This window comes from Oxyura jamaicensis, chromosome 3 (genome assembly GCF_011077185.1).
Source record: "Oxyura jamaicensis isolate SHBP4307 breed ruddy duck chromosome 3, BPBGC_Ojam_1.0, whole genome shotgun sequence".
Lineage (NCBI taxonomy): Eukaryota > Metazoa > Chordata > Aves > Anseriformes > Anatidae > Oxyura > Oxyura jamaicensis.
Window position 1 is genome coordinate 26,720,371 of NC_048895.1, and position 17,321 is coordinate 26,737,691.

Here is a 17,321-nt window from a genome sequence, read left to right on the forward strand (position 1 = left end):
CTCTAGTCCTTTCAACATTTTTGTTGCCCTCCCTTGGACATATTCTAATAGTTTTATATTCTTATATTGTGGACCACAAAATTTCACACAGTATTTGATGGGAGGATGCAGATGCTGAGTATTAGGTGACAATCATATCTTTTAGATGAATTGAAGTTTTATAGAACTATACCAAAGCAAAACTTCCCCATATAAGTTTAGAGTAGATAATAGGTCTTCAGCACCATCTGCTTTTTTGTTGTTGTTGTTTGTTTGTTTGTATTAATGACCTGTTGTTTTCTAGATTAAGAAATAAAATCTATTTGATCTCAATTTTGGGTAGTAGTATTACAGATACCATGTATTTAAGTACTGAGAGATATCCAAATAGCTGATTGAAATTATTGATATGACTTTTTTGGTTCCAGGAAGGAGCTAAACTTACTTCAGAAATTGTATGGATTGTATGATACTGTAATAAGCAGCATCAATGGTTATTATGAGATACTTTGGACAGATGTAGATATTGAAAAAATTAATGCTGAGCTTCTGGATTTTCAAAACAGGTGTGTTCTTAATATGAACTGTAACTTATATTACATGAATTAAGATTTAGGTGACTTTAGTGAAGCTATTTGATATATTTAAATACAAAACTTCTATGAATAAGGTTTATCATAATGTGATCAGGTTCTTCAAGAAAGAGCGAGATAACACTACACTTTTAGTTAACCGGTCTTTTACCTGTAGTTTTGATAACAGAATAGCATATGATGAGTTGAAGTGTTGATCTCCTTACCTAAACCAACCAAGGTGTTAAGCTGAAAGTTTGTTTGTAAAAGGGAAGTTAATCAACTAGGAGGATTAGCCTATTGACTTAAAGTGCTGGATACAATGATAACATTTCTGAGTATTTTACAATATTTCACAGAGTCATAGAATACCCTGAGTTGGAATGAATCTCTAATCTCTAATTAATTCTGAATCTCTAAGTGGGAAACATTAAATGTGAACTGATAATTTTTCAAGGAAATATGTGCCAAATGTTTTTTTTTTTTCTTGTTTTGTTTTGTTTTTCCCAATTTTGAGGTTACATATACTGTTAGAATTTCAGAGATTAAGAGGCACTCAAAGAAGCAAACTGTTGACAGACACCTAATCTACAGTATATTGTCACTGTGTAAAATGACATCTTCTGACTTATAGGACTCAGTAAAGATAATAAAGCTCACAGCTTCGGAACCTGCAGCATATTATTCAAAATGTGCATCTTTGCCATAGCTGATTCCTGTGCCCCAAATAACTGAAACTGATATTAACCCTTTATTAATGAATGAAAAGAAAGGCTGAAAACAGAGCAAATGATAAAATATGCTTTGTCTGGTTTCATAAGGAGAAATGTGATCTGTGATTTTACTGCCTGCCCAAGTCTATGCTCCTGAATCTTTCTGTGTTCTTGAATATTATTTTTTTCATTATATAAAAGTCAAAATCTCACAAAAGTGCAAAAATGGACACAAAATACTTCACTCGAGGAAAATCAGGCAGCTGTTCAACATTGTTTGACAGCATCCAGGCAGCTAAACAATGTGCATGAATGTACTGACTGGCCAGAGAGCTCCAACATAGCTCTAAACCAGATACAGAATGCTGTATCATAACTGATTATAGAAGATTATTTACATTAGCAGATTCCTGTGGTGGGTTGACTTCTGCTTAATTCCTAGTAGGTAAGCTCTGTGAAAGTGGGATCAAAGAGATGTTTATTCATTTAACTGGTGATGGCTGTTGTTGTTGTTTTCTTTCCCCCATTAGAAGTATTTAGTTTTCATTTTCCTTGCTAATACTTTCAGGACCACTAACCAAAATGAGAAAAGAAAGTGTTTATATCTTTCTAATTTCCATGAATTGTCTCTGAATTGATATGATAATGTGTGTCATGTATTAACTTGTATTGAAGTAAATACTGTATTTGTGCAAGGCTTACATATGTGAAGTTAACTAATTTGGCTTTGTTTTTTGGTCAATAAAAGTTTGTGATGATAAGCAGCTAATGAGCATATGTTTTAATGCAAACTGCAATATTTCTGTTTATTTGCAAAGAATGCATCAGAAGTTAAAAATGTTAAATGCTGTGTTTTGTTAAGAAGGTTTTTGAGTTTTTCCTAAAAAGATAGCCTAATTTGACACAATTCTACATATAAAATGTTGACCTCAATAGTAGCTATTTCATATTTCATTATCTCTTTTTAGAATGTTTTTAAAATTTCCTATTTTGACAAGGACATTTACTACTGCATCATTTTAACTCAACTGCAGGTGTCGTAGGCTACCTAAAGGACTCCAAACCTGGCAAGCATTTTTAGATCTCAAGAAAAAAATTGATGATTTCAGTGAGTCTTGTCCTTTGTTGGAAATGATGACTGACAAAGCAATGAAGCAAAGACACTGGAATCGTATAGCTGAAACAACAGGACATCAATTTGATATAGAATCTGATACTTTTTGCCTTCGAAACATCATGGAAGCACCAATTCTTGAAAATAAAGATGATATTGAGGTAGGTACATGCATTTTTTCTTCCTCATTCATTTTATATTATCAACAAAAATATTATAAATTATTATTTATAAAATGTTTGTCTGATTCTTTAATTATATTTCCTACAGGAAAGCTGGGGAGGGACTCTTTCAGGGAGTGTAGTGATAGGACAAGCGGGGATGGCTTTAAACTAAAAATGGATAGGTTTAGATTAGATATTGGGAAGAAGTTCTTTACTCTTAGGGTAGTGAGGCACTGGCACTGGTTGCCCAGAGAACCTGTGGATGCCCCATCCCTGGAGGTGTTCAAGGCCAGGCTGGATGGGGCTTTAGGCAGCCTGGTCTGGTGGGAGGTGTCCTGGCCCATGGCAGTGGGGTGGAATTAGATGGTCTTTAAGGTCCCTTCCAACCCAAACCATTCTGTGATTATATGAAATACACATACAAATTATATCATTATATTCATACTTTGATTTATTTTTGATGTCGGACTTGATGAACTTCAGAGATCCTTTCCAAGGTAGCCTAATCTGAGATTCTATGATTCAATAAACTGAAATGTGATTGGATTAAGAGTTCCTATGAAAATGAGTCTGTCATTACCCAAAAACATATTGAAATAATGATTCAGAAATCTTATTGTGCAGAAATAATAAAACATGAAGCCACAGAAATGGAATACTAATGCATTTCCAATGGAGTATTTTTCAGTTATCTATAAATTTAATTTTAGTGAGATTTCAGTAAAAATAGTACTGCGATTTCTGCATTTGTGACACAGCTCTACTATCTTATAAAAATTCATAGCTTGGTTTTAAATAGACCATTACTAGATGTATAATATAAGGAAGGGTTTAATTTATGAAGAACATAGATTCTAAAAAAATTGTTATTTCTTTGCAGGATATATGTATATCTGCTACAAAGGAAAAGGATATAGAAGCCAAATTATCTCAAATAGCTGACAGTTGGGGAAAACAATTTTTGAGCTTCTCATCATTCAAAGGGAGAGGAGAGCTACTGCTAAAGGGAGTGGAATCATTAGAAATTATAACTTTGATGGAGGACAGTTTAATGATTCTTGGCTCTTTACTGAGCAATAGGTACTTTTAAAACTAGTTTGTATGGTATTTTCAGTAACACACTGAGGTAGTAACTCTACTATTATTAGACTAAATTAGCAGTAAGTCTGAATAGAATGTAATGAAAAAAAGAATAAAAGCTAAAATTTCTGATTTAAAAACTTCTTCAAGTGGCAGAATTTCATGCAACCTGTTGTCTCAATAGATTTAAATATAATCCAGTTGGTAGAAACTTTTCAGGGGATTCTTCTTGCTCTCCAAGTTAAACAAGTATGTTTTTTTCACTGTTTTATTTTATCTTCTTATTTTATAATGGCTTTTTATTATTTTTTTTAAAAGATTAAATAATTTCTGTTTCTCTTCCTTTATTTTAGATACAATGCACCATTTAAAAAAGATATTCAGAGTTGGATTTCTAAACTAAGCGGCTCTACAGACATAATTGAAGAATGGCTGCTTGTGCAGAACCTCTGGGTTTATCTTGAAGCTGTTTTTGTAGGCGGAGATATTGCAAAACAGTTACCCCAGGTAAGCTTATAGGTATTTGCCTATTATGTATTAATTGCTATCTGTGTAATGCTTTTCAACGGATGATGATGTGAAAGCACTTATGTTTCTATTATATATAGGAAGCAAAGCGTTTTCAGAATATTGACAAATCATGGGTAAGAATAATGCAACGAGCTCATGAAAACCCAAATGTTATTACTTGCTGTGTTGGAGATGAGACTATGGAGCAACTTCTACCTCACTTACACGAGCAGTTGGAAGTATGTCAGAAATCACTTGCAGGGTATGAATTTTATACATTTATATGTGTGTGTATATATATATATATATATATATATGTAATGTATTGTTATTTTGTAAATAGTTTATACTAAATAGTCTCACTTCAGTTACAAACTAAATATTTAAAATGTTTCTCAGAGCAAATCTGAAGAGTGAATCTACTTTATCTAGATTATAACTACACAGTTTCTGCTTACTTCTAATTTGTATCGTTCAGTGTCTAGCAATAGAAGTAATCCGAACTTTCTGTAATCAGGTTTCTTCAAAACCGCATGAGTAACTGGTGAAGATAATCTCTCCTGAATGGGAATTTGTATTGATAATTCTTGAAAGGGAAGGCAGGAAGGCTTTATGGCAGTTTTAGTGTTGTTGTTGTTGTTTTAAGATAAAATCAGATACTAAATTTTCAGTTTCAGACATAGATTCAGCAGTCTGAAATGACTTTAAGGTAAGCAGACAATTTCTGCTCATTGTTTACAATCTGCTAATTGTCTGCACATTCATTTAAAAAGAAAAAAGCAAATATTTAAACAAACATAAAATAGCACAGAAATTCTTGTAACTGTGTTTCAAGAATTCTTTGTGGTGGGGAAGTTGATTCCAATGTCCATCATTCCAACATTTGGCATGTTTCTTAATTCAATTGTGCAAGATCATTTGCATCAAAGGATGGTAATCTGTAGGGAGATACTAAGGAAGTAGCATTGCTGGTGAGCAAGTATTCTTTGTGTGTACAAGCAGGTAATGTTCTGTCACTGTGAAAAATGTTAACATTTGATACTCTTTAAAAAAAAAAAAAATCCTATTCAAAACTTCCCTTGCATATCTTCTTAAAATGTTCACAGTTGAGATTTACTTTAGCATCTGTCCAAGTCTTTTTTTTTTTTTTTAATTAAAGCTATAGAAAATGAAATATAAATATTTCAGTTTTACTTCTACTCTTATGGAGAAAAAAAAAAAAGACATAATATTCTAATGGAAATCTTGTTCAATTTTAAAGATATTTAGAGAAGAAGAGACTACTGTTTCCTAGATTTTTTTTTGTTTCTGATCCTGTACTTCTTGAAATTCTTGGACAAGCAAGTGATTCTCATACAATACAGGTACAGCCTTAGTGATTTTTTTTCCACTTAGAACAAAAAGAAAATTAAAATATTTAAAAACACTCAATGAATGAAAACATTAACATTTTCTTCTTGCAGTCTTTGGAGATTTGTTGTCGTTTTTGTTTCTTGCTCTTTAGTATTTAACAAAATATGAAATGAAAACAAAAATATGTAACTTAAAAGCAATTTTCAGAATCCAGGACACTAAAATATGATCCCATCACATGATTTAATGAAGGTTCCTTTCATTGCTAAACTAACAAAAGGGAACCTCTGAAACTGCTGATTTATGTAGTGCTAAGTCAGTACAACAGTCTAGATTGTAACTGAGGGTTGAGATAAATAGTTGACCTAACAACTGGCCTCTGTTCTGCTAGATTGCCTCTGGAAAATGCAAAACAAAAGAGAATTAACAAACATTAAAATCCACCAGCAGATGGAGATATAATCCTACACAAGCATTTCTGTAATTTTTAACTTTAGATGGCCTGAAGCTCATCCATAGGTTCAGACAAACCTTCACAAGATAATCTTACTTGAGTTTTTTTCTTATTGTTTGCTACCATTATATATTTACTTTGACATTTTAATTTTCCTTACAGCCACATCTTCCTTCCATTTCTGACAATATAAATGAAGTAGAATTTCATGCAAAGGATTATGATCGTATACTGGCAGTCATATCAAGAGAAGGAGAAAAAATACCAGTAATACTTCCCCGCCCCCCCCCCCCCCAGAAATTTTGTTAATAGATAACTCATTCTGTTATTGAACAGATAAGTATACATTAAGTTGAATTATTGTTAATTACACTGATGATTGAAATGTTCATTTATAATAAAATTGTCTTCATTAAATATTTTTCTACAGTGTTTGTAGAAATTAAATCTGTAATTGTGCATATAAAATTAGCAATTACTTACTAACTAATGGTGTTGAACAGAAGTTTAACTATGTCCTATTTTCTGCCTTTTGCTTTCATTAATTTTTCAGTTGGATACTCCAGTGATTGCAAAAGGACCAGTAGAACTTTGGTTGCAGGATTTATTGCGTGTGCAGCAGATTTCATTGCATGGTGTAATTAGGGCAGCATATTACCAAATTACTGACACAGGATATAATTTGCTGAATTTTCTCAATCACTTCCCAGCACAGGTGAGAATACAGAATGTGGATTATTGTGTGTGCAGTCTGGGCTGTGTGTCCAGGGAGATGGGATATAAACAGCATATAGGCTGAGGAGTTGATATATGAGGAAGTTTCCATAGAGGAAACAAAGATATAAAACTACTCAGTAGCAGGCAATCCGTAATTACCTCAGTTTTGGTGCCCTATGTGTAGCATGGTATTTTTCTCGTAACACACTTTAAAGTAATTTTGTCTACTCCTGGAAAATGTGAAATAGAGCTTGTATTTTCTGCAATGGATATTGAACGTCTTCGATATGCAATGAAAATTTCATGTGCAGATAGATTTTTCGAAATTTATGCTTGCAAGAGCTATGATTATGATTATCTCATGTCATGATGATTTATAATCTCATGATGATTTATGAGTTTTACTTCATAATTCATGTATTTGTCATTAGGATAATGTACTACTAGTAGAAGCCTATTTTGAAATATTCTAGTTTGCCTAGACACTTCTCCATGTTACTGGTTGTTCATAAATTTAATTAACAAATAATGAATTGTTTCCCAGCCTTCCCAAATTCTGACCCAGTCATTTGTTTATCATTATAGCAGTGGGCATAACAGTTTAATAGAATGTATGCAAATATTAAAACTGGCCAGTACATTGCTAATTAAAAAAAATGTTGAGGACATTTAGATATTGAACAAAATTATTGTAAAGCTGTATTTATGATACAATTATGCTGTATTTATTATTATTTATTAGCTGTATTTATGATATAGTTAAGCTGTATTTATGATATAATTATGTCTTGCCTTAGCGGTATTTATTTTAAAAGTCTATTACTTTTCTTTAAAAAATAAAGACTGTCTGCGTTGTTTGCATGTCAGACATTTTGAAGTGGCTTTACTACCATCTGAAAAGTAATGTTAATAATTGGGATCTTATTTCCCAATCCGAATGTGTTCATATTGAAATAATTATTTGCGTTAAAACAGTGGACAGAAGGAAGAAAAATAAGAAAATGGTCTTCTGTCAAGAAATATAAAGTACAGAGAAAGAAATGCTTTGTTATAGGATAGAGAAGAAATTAGGCAAAATATTTGCAAATATTTTCTTTCCTTCAAATTCCCTTCTTACTGTCCCAGATGCTTCTGTTATAGGCAGCATGAAAAAGTCACATCCAAATATATTTTTTTCTTTAACTGAGTTGTCATTCTAAAATAAAGTAATTTAGACTCTACTGATGATAGCCAAATGATTTTAAAATGATGAGATACAGAGATTTTGTAGCAGGAATTAGCTATGAACTCGTTACAGGTATAGGGAGACAAAAAAGAAAGAGTGGATGAGTCAACTTTTTAGGTCTTGGTGCATTGTGAATGTAACAATGTGTGAAAGAAAGGTATTGATATAGTTCTCATCTATCATGTTTTGTCATGGATGTGTCTGATGTAAATCTAAATCTGAGGCTCTAGTTTATACTCAATGTTTTGTAACTCTCTAAATTAATTTGAAACCAAAATACCTTCCAGTTCAATGTGCTCTAATCATGAGAGCATGTTAGCAATATAGCAATGCATCCCGTGTTCAGTACAAAACACACACATTTTTTAATGCTCTAATTAGCTGTGAACTGGCAGTGGAAGATTTCCAGCAGGACTTCTCCCTACAGTTGAATATGTTTGTTTCTGATGCTGGATTACAGTAAGGATTTTTAAGTGAAACTGAGGATTGTACTTCGTTTGTATTTGTGTGTGGCAATTTTTCATAAAAGTTTTTAATATGTTTTCTAAGGATTTTCCAATCCTACAACAAAGACAACTAATTCAGGCACAGTATTATGGTGAGATATTATCATGATGGAAGCAAGTGATAATTTGGGACTTTTGTGGTAACTTTTTGTTCCCATTATATCCAGGCATTTAGAATAAATCTAGTGTTTAACAAGTGATTCTTTTGTAATCATTCACATAATAAATTTGTAGGTTGGATTACTGGGAATTCAAATGTTGTGGACACGTGATTCAGAAGAAGCTCTACAGAATGCTAAAGAGGACAGAAAAATAATGCAAGTGACCAATGGGAGATTTCTAGAGATTTTGAATATGTTGATTAGCCAGACCACGCATGATCTTTCCAAGTTTGACAGAGTGAAATTTGAAACACTTATTACCATTCATGTACATCAACGTGATATTTTTGATGACTTGGTAAAGTACAGATTTTGATTTAAGACAATAAGCAGTATCTTCCATAACACCTAATTTTTTCTTTGTCTGTCCTGCTCCTTCTCTTTGGGGTTGTCTTTGTGGTTCCTGAGGGGCATACACAGAAGACAAACCTACTAAAATCAACAGATTATGCCCATCCTTTCCTTGAACTTTTTAGACTCTAATAAATTGTTAGAGTCTAAATTCTTCACTTCTATTCTTCAGTCTATTCTTCACTTCTTTTTTCAGTGAAGAATGCTATCCCTCAACACTACATCCTTCATGTATTTTTACTGCTGATGGCACAAGCCTACTACTTCCTGTGCAGCTTCCATGCCTCCATCAGATCTTTCCTGCATCGTGCCCTTTGTTCCAATGTGTTTGATGAGTTCATAGAATATTTGCTAATTTCACTTGGCAGGTTAGCTGCGCTACGAAAGCAATTTAAGCTGTATTTGATAACATAGACGTTATTATGAACAGTTTATATGATTGGGACATTTGTTAATCGGCTTAATATACATCTATAAGTATTATGCAAGACTTATATCTACTTCAGTTTACTTCTTAGGAACTTTGAGTAATCACTCATTATTCTCATGCAAATTAGGATTTTATCCTAGCTATCAAAGATAATAAACATGAATATTAAGTTATATGTATTTGTTTCCTTTCTTTTAAGGTAAAAATGCACATCAAATCACCAACTGATTTTGAATGGTTAAAGCAGTCTAGATTTTATTTCAAGGAGGATTTCGATCAAGTCTTTGTATGTATTACAGATGTAGATTTTATTTACCAAAATGAATTCCTGGGTTGCACTGATCGTCTGGTTATAACGCCTCTTACAGACAGGTTAGAAACACAGCTATACGTCATAAATACTTTATATATATATATATATATATCTTTATAGTGTTTATTTAACATAATATCTTCAAAGAGAATCATTCTGAATTAAGTCCTGTGTGGGCTAGGTCATCGATGAAAGTCTTTCTTACATAATCTCACTAATTATTACATCTCACCTGGTCATTCCTAGAAGAGTTTTATCACTTCATAGTTTTAAAAGATTTAGTAACAGAACTGAATAATTTTAAGATTATATGGTAGATTATATTTTTGCAGTGTTTCTATTCTGAAGATAAGATTAAGTCAAATATTTCAATCTCTGTAACAAAGGATTCTATAAGGGTTTTGTTACTACCAATGTCTGAAAATCTAAGACAACCAATCACTGACTGTCTTCTTATTAGTACCAGAAAACATTTTAAATTTATCTGTAAGAATCTAGATGTTGACAAAGTCCCTGCTGAGTGTGCTTGCTATTCTCCCTCTGTAACCAGGCAATCAAACAACAACCATAAATTTTGTTTCAAATAAATGTGGATTAACTTTATTTTTTGTTTTGTTAAAATTCTTCCTCCATGTTTTCCATTCTTGAGATATTACTTTTGGCCAAATGAGAAACTAAATAGCCAAAAGATACTTCACTTGCAAAAAGATCCCCTCAAGAAGCAACGATAACTTCCACAATACCATTATTCACCTTGCTATTATGTGTAATATGGGTCTGTACAGCTTTTTGGAACATATTTATTTCTCCAAAAGATGTAGGACTGCCATTGTGAAAGCTCAGTCCATTTCTGTAGACCATACTGCACCCAACAATCAAGTATTTTTTTTATGCAAAAAGATAAATTCTACCCTCACATTTGGCTTGATCCCAGTAGACCCAGAGAAGTAAAACCTTCATTCACTTATGTTTCCTATTAGTTAATAGAATCACACAGAAAACATCAAGGTCCTTACAGTGCAAATTTAGTGTAATATATTGCAGTGATTCAAGCTAAATCATATCAGCTAGTTAGTTATTAAAGTCTATTTTCTACTCTATTGCTGATAGACAAAAGACAAAAATACATTTGTTAGAAATGCACTCAAATATGAGTATTTAGGGTTGATTTGACAGTGAAGATACCACCTCATTTGTACAGAAAATTTGTCATTTTAATTCCTTGAGCATTACTCTGCTGTGACTTACTGTGACTGAAAATCATAGCTAAGGATCACACACACAACTAAACAGCAATCTAGACTCTTTAAGACTACACCCCCCAATTAAAAAAAAAAAAAAAAAAAGTCTTTTAAAATTTTTATCCATAATTATGGCAGGGGTCATATAGACTTGTTCTTTTACACTTCATGATTTAGACAAATGTAACATAACGTAATGAATTGTATAAAGATTAAGATACTGCCAAATATGATGAAGTAGCACCATTCAACAACATAATCTATTTATTATAGCTTCAAAAAGTTAAATTCCTTTGTGGTGTGCATTAATGTGTTAACTTATTGAATATTCACCGTTTTTAATGAACTAGATAAAGACCAGATAAATACTTCTTGGTTGTATATGTGATGTTTAAGTGCTGTGTTTCATGACTTTTACCACTCTGATCTTCCTGAACTCAGTGAAATCGATGGAACTGAATATAGCACAGAGCTTTTTTTTTTAATGTTTGCATATACATATATATGTATAAACATATATATGATTTAATAAATCAATATGATTTAACATTTATAGGTGCTATATAACTTTAGCTCAGGCTTTGGGAATGAACATGGGAGGAGCTCCAGCAGGACCAGCTGGAACTGGTAAAACGGAAACGACAAAAGACATGGGAAAGGCTCTGGGAAAATATGTAGTAGTCTTTAACTGCTCTGACCAAATGGACTTCAGAGGTTTGGGTAGGATTTTCAAAGGTAAGATTTCATAGGATTGTCATAACAAGGAAGTAATAGTGTCATAAAAGTGTCTAAAATAGTGTATTTCTAAGCATGTATCCCCCTTGAAAGTAAAAACCTGAATTTTTTTATTTATTTTTTTTTTTAAAAAGATTTTGTAATGTAACATTTTAGGGCTAGTCTTTTGAAATTGTGTGTCAATTATATTTGATTTTTTTTTTTAGATGAACAGTATTGCTTTTTGCAAGAGAATTGAATTGCTACTTTAGAATAAAAGGCTCCGTTCATGGAAAGATCAATACCAAAGATCTGCTGAATACCCCAAGTTTTCAAAAGATTTTTTCTGATTTTGATTCACTACCAACCGTTTTTTAGAAATCAACTAATATTAATTCAGTTTGAATATAGATATGAAAATAGGTGGATTGGAAGATGATAGGCCAATAAAATTAATTATTTGGCCTATAAAAGGCCAATAAAATTAATTAATTGGAAAAAAAAAAAGAGGACATGTAGTTCAGATATCTGAAATAAGCATGAAGAAAAAAGAGGTAACAATTTTTCTGTCCCTATTTTAGGCCTTGCACAGTCTGGATCTTGGGGATGTTTTGATGAATTCAACCGAATTGAGTTGCCTGTCTTGTCAGTAGCAGCACAACAAATTTATATTATCCTAACAGCAAGAAAAGAAAGGAAAAAGCAATTCATTTTTTCGGATGGAGACTGTGTAGATTTAAATCCAGAGTTTGGAATTTTCCTAACAATGGTAAATGTAGAAATAATTCCCTAGAAGTAACAAATTAAGCCATATACAAGTTAATTACATGACAAGGTGAAAATAACTTTTTTTTTTTATGAATTAGGTGAAGCTGTTGCTGTAGAATTAGACTGAATTACCAGAACTTGTATTGCTTACCTTAATTTTTACTTTGATTATTCCTAAGGTTCAGTGCATTACTTCCCCACTACTGTATTGCAATTCATTACGTAGTGTATCTAAAAGTTTGGCCAGACTTCACAAATTCTCTGTAAATGAAAAGATTTAACAGTATTAGTAAGAGAGCTACTGTAGAGGAAAAAAAATAAGACCTTCAATTAAGCCTGGAGATACAGGAAAGATTTTTCAAGGAGATATGTCTTGTCTAACGGGCACTTTATATGCATAAATAATAAGAATTCTAAAGCTGATTTACAGAGCATAAGTACAATGATTCTGGAATAAACTACTCCCCTTGTACTGTGGTGACAACAGGTCTTTTCAAAACCTATGCAAAAAATTATCAGACCCTTTCATTTGCTGATACAGGATGCTGGATGTCCAGTTTTGGCCTTCTGTGGTAGAGGTGTCCATTCTGGTCTGTGTGTCAATCCTGGATTTAGCACAGGCCTTATGACAGTACCGTGTCCTGCATTCTGGGTGGCATTTATGAGATACATTGTTCCCTTTCTTATAACAACAGCTTGTGAAAAATTCTTGCAGTATATATCCATCAAAGATAGGTTCTACATCTCAATGGATAATCTGCAGAGAAAAAAAAAAAAAAAAAAAAAGACATGCAAGGCAGTATATAGAATTTTAGACAGGCAGTTATCAACCATTACTCCAAGGCTGAAACACAAACTCCTGGATTTAGATGAACTTTCAGGATATTCTGTCATGTTGTCACAGGACTCCTGAGGCTTTGCAGGACCAATTCCTGTAATTTCATAGGCAGGGAATTTTCAAATGTATGTTTTCCTAATGCCAAGGCAGATGGAAATTAAAATACTCATTTGCATGTTCAAGTACAGAATAATAGCTGAGGAGGCCATAAATAGATTGGTCACTTCTAATTTTGTAAATGTCACCTGTTTTATGTTTGTTAGAGGTATTCCTCATGTTTGCAGCAAGGTTCAGGAAAACCTCTATTAGTCAGAATTTCCTAGTCATTGACACTGTGTTTCATATGACTTTTTTGTGAAGTTTTCATGTTTTAATTTTGATGAATGTGTTATTTTTACTGCTGTTATAAAATATTCTCTGCATATTCTTGAATTATTATTAAAATCAGTTCTATCACTAAAAGCATTACAGTTTCTTATGGGATTCTTAAGCAGATGGATTCACTCACAATTAAACATTCAGTGAAAGTCTGTTTTTTAAAAATAAACTTTAGACACAAGAAATATCACAGAATCACAGAATTTTCTAGGTTGGAAGAGACCTCAAGATCATCAAGTCCAACCTCTGACCTAACACTAACAGTCCCCACTAAACCATATCCCTAAAAAAATTTTATTAAATTTTATTATTAATAATAAATTAATAATAAAATATAGTGTTAATAAAATATATTATTAATAAAAATATTATTAATAATAAATTAATTTTTAAATATCCCTAAAAAATTTTCAGGATACTGGTATACGAAAAGTTCCTTTTCTTTAAATATCTGGTTTGTGGTAGTGTTGAGGTATCTCTGTTTACATAACACTAGTTTTGCCTGTTTTTCATAAGCCATATCTATGAGAATATGGATATGTTATCTGAACTAAGAAAAGTTGAATTTATCTGACAGGCAAACCTGCAAAACTTGAGACTTTAAACATTAAACTCACTCATCGTTCATTGCAGTTAGTTCAATTTTCCTGTCAAAATGAAACAATTATTTTCCTTGGAGAGCCAAAAGACTTTTTTTTTTCCTCTTCACTTTCAGTTTAAAAAAAAAAAAAAAAAAAAAGACAAGATGCTGTTCTTCTGTGAATTTTGGGAAAATGCATTAATGCCAATTAAACTGTAATTTTAACTCAGTTGTCTTTCAATGCCACTAAAAAACCTAATATCAAAAACATTCTGTAGTTTTTAGTTGTCTTGAAATTTTGAATTGTGCATGGAATATAGGAGAGAACACCCTTATATTTCTTCATTGTAGACTACTTGTTATTCTTTTCTCTTGGCTCTTGCTAGTCATTGAATCTTTAACATGTCGGAAGACCTGCCTCTTCTGCATAATGTATAGAACTTCCTCTTCCCTGAATGCCTAAGGTTTGACCAGTGTCAGTCAAGCGAGTATTTATTCTTCAGTTACCAGAAATTTCTGTGTAGAGTAGTTACTGTTTTCTTTATGAACTATTATTTTATTAGATTTACCTTGCTACTGAGAGGTCAGTGTATGTTCTGCAAATACAATAGAAGCAATCAACCAAGTAGATTTTATTCCATAAAATTTTAAAATTATGTTTGCTGGCTTGCATTTGCAGTTATAACACCATTATGCATAAGGTATTTAATTCATAGTTCAGTTAAGTTTAGTATGACAAGGGTATTAACTGAATAGATCCAGGCATTTGTGCATAAATTTACTGTTCTTGAACAGTAAGAAGAATGCTATTTTGACTATTGTAAATAATAATGCAGCATGTCTTCTTATATAGAATCCTGGATATGCTGGACGTCAAGAACTGCCAGAAAATCTAAAAATTCAGTTTAGAACCGTTTCAATGATGGTTCCAGATAGACAGGTACAATTAATGAGTGAAATGGAAGAAAAAATGTTTTTATTTGACTCTTTTGTTATCTATCTTCAGAAAAAATAATTTCTAAAATATATATATATTTTTATTTCAGATAATTATAAGAGTTAAGCTTGCAAGTTATGGATTTATTGAAAATGTGACATTGTCTCAGAAATTCTTTGTTCTTTATAAACTTTGTGAGGAGCAGCTCACTAAGCAGGTAATGTTATGCATTCTGTTCCTCTTTGTTTTTGTATATGTATATGTAAATGGTTTTTACATAAAACACCTGCTTCAGTTTTGGTTTGTGCAGGTTGTTTCCAAAGAATCACTTTTATGCTTCTAAAAAAATATTGAAGTAATAAAAATATCATTCATACATCTTTCTATTAAAATTTGTGAACAAATAACCATGTTAATTCATGTATGTGATACACATTTTATCTAATTGTTAAAAATGTTCGCTTTTAGTTGCATATGTATGAAATTCTGGGCCTAAACGTGGCAGTGAGGGAAAATTAACCTGGTGATGTCAGGTTTCTGTAAATTAGTGAAGTCTAGAGAAAGTATTCAGAGTTTGGAAACTGCAGGAGGAATGTCTCAAGTTCGATTTATGTCGCCGTGCTGCTCTGCAGGGCACAGAACTTTCATCTGAGGTCCTGAGTTTAAGTTTCCTCAGTTGGAAAGACCCAATCTGGAATGGAACTATTGGTGGGTTTTTTTTGTTTGTTTGTTTGTTTTTGTTGTTTTTTTTTTTTTTTTTTTGAGAACACTGCTACAAAGAGCTAAAAAATACTTGCTATATGGGTTTGTAAATGATGAAGTCAATGAAATTTGAAGTAGAAAACTTAAACACACTCCTTCCCTTCCTGAAAATAATGTTATTGTCCTTTATTTATTTTAATAGAATAATTCCTCAACAACAATTCCTGTGTTAGCTACCTTTTTCAGGCAGGGTAACTACACTATACAAGCTGGTTACTAAAGCAAGGTTTGATATACCGAAATAAAGCTGTAGAACTCATTACTAATGCATAACCCTTTTTCTTCACCCTCTTCTAGGTTCATTATGACTTTGGTCTGAGGAATATCCTTTCAGTACTTAGGACTCTTGGATCTCAAAAGAGGGCCAGACCAAATGAAAGTGAATTAAGTATTGTTATGAGAGGGCTAAGAGATATGAATCTTTCTAAGCTGGTAAGAACCTAGCCTGAGATTTTAGCACCGTATTATAGGCAAGACTACTAGTAACTCTTTGTAGAAGTTGAGGGAAAAAAAAGCTAAAACACCCCTTTCTTTTAAAAACTGAAAAGTGATAAACATATTATAATTAAATGCTAGTGGATGTTTATTAAACTTTAATAGAGTGGTTAGGGTGCAAATGTTCAAACAGGTTAATAGCGTTTTAGCTGTGGGTATGATATTTTACATACTGACTTGTGTACAGACTGATTACTGTACTATAAATAAACTGAATGATTTGAATGTGAACTAAATTAATCTTTTAAAGTATGTCTCCTCAACAATGCATGTTTATACAGTTGCCAGTAATGCAAGTCCTCAAGTAATGAAGTATGTAGTGTTCAGTCCAGTTAGCACATGCATAACAATCATGTGCCAAAGATTTCTAGTTAATTGTCAGTCTGTTTCAATCAGGTTTTGCTTTATCAATTACTGTAAAAGCAATAGAAAGTAAGAACAGAGTTAATATATAGACAAAAGAATAGTGTGTGTGCATGCTATTCACTGAGGTGCTCAGTGAGTACACCTTGGGGATATATTTAATAAATGTTGCCACGTGTCTAAAATCATGGGTGGTATTTTTGTGGAAATGTTGTAGCCATAATAACTTTAAAAAAAAATAAATAGGCAAGACAACAATTTTTGTATGTAGAGACAATATCTTCTGCTAGAACAGCTGAAAAATGTAGAAAAAAACAGGTCTGTATGTACACACGATTTTGTTCAAGGTTAGTGTAGAAGCAGCGTGCTTCAAAGCTAAATAAAACTTGGGAACGATTGTAGTGTCAGTAGATAAGTATCAGTTAGACTCTGTACAAAAAAAAAAAGCAAAAGAAGTTGCTGCCTGTATGCCTTTAAATTGAAGACAATATTATATGGAAGGGGGAAAAGTGTATGTACTGAACATGGAGATGACTAGGGAGCAGAGATTCTAGTGTGTCATAAATCCAATGTATGCATCAAATTTGTGGGTTTGATATCCAG

At 32.3% G+C, this 17,321-nt stretch overlaps 1 protein-coding gene across 1 annotated transcript in view; it reads left to right on the forward strand.

Moving 5' to 3' along the window:
- The window catches only part of DNAH8 (dynein axonemal heavy chain 8), a 131,169-nt gene that overhangs the window by 49,457 nt on the left and 64,391 nt on the right, over nucleotides 1–17,321 (forward strand). The window contains exons 35-49 of the mRNA XM_035323204.1: nucleotides 408–545; nucleotides 2,299–2,539; nucleotides 3,423–3,622; nucleotides 3,976–4,129; nucleotides 4,231–4,394; nucleotides 5,394–5,496; nucleotides 6,102–6,206; nucleotides 6,493–6,654; nucleotides 8,622–8,846; nucleotides 9,529–9,701; nucleotides 11,440–11,618; nucleotides 12,179–12,366; nucleotides 15,015–15,101; nucleotides 15,208–15,315; nucleotides 16,158–16,292. Coding sequence (XP_035179095.1) covers nucleotides 408–545; nucleotides 2,299–2,539; nucleotides 3,423–3,622; nucleotides 3,976–4,129; nucleotides 4,231–4,394; nucleotides 5,394–5,496; nucleotides 6,102–6,206; nucleotides 6,493–6,654; nucleotides 8,622–8,846; nucleotides 9,529–9,701; nucleotides 11,440–11,618; nucleotides 12,179–12,366; nucleotides 15,015–15,101; nucleotides 15,208–15,315; nucleotides 16,158–16,292 — 2,362 coding nt within the window. The remainder of the gene's footprint in view (nucleotides 1–407; nucleotides 546–2,298; nucleotides 2,540–3,422; nucleotides 3,623–3,975; nucleotides 4,130–4,230; nucleotides 4,395–5,393; nucleotides 5,497–6,101; nucleotides 6,207–6,492; nucleotides 6,655–8,621; nucleotides 8,847–9,528; nucleotides 9,702–11,439; nucleotides 11,619–12,178; nucleotides 12,367–15,014; nucleotides 15,102–15,207; nucleotides 15,316–16,157; nucleotides 16,293–17,321) is intronic.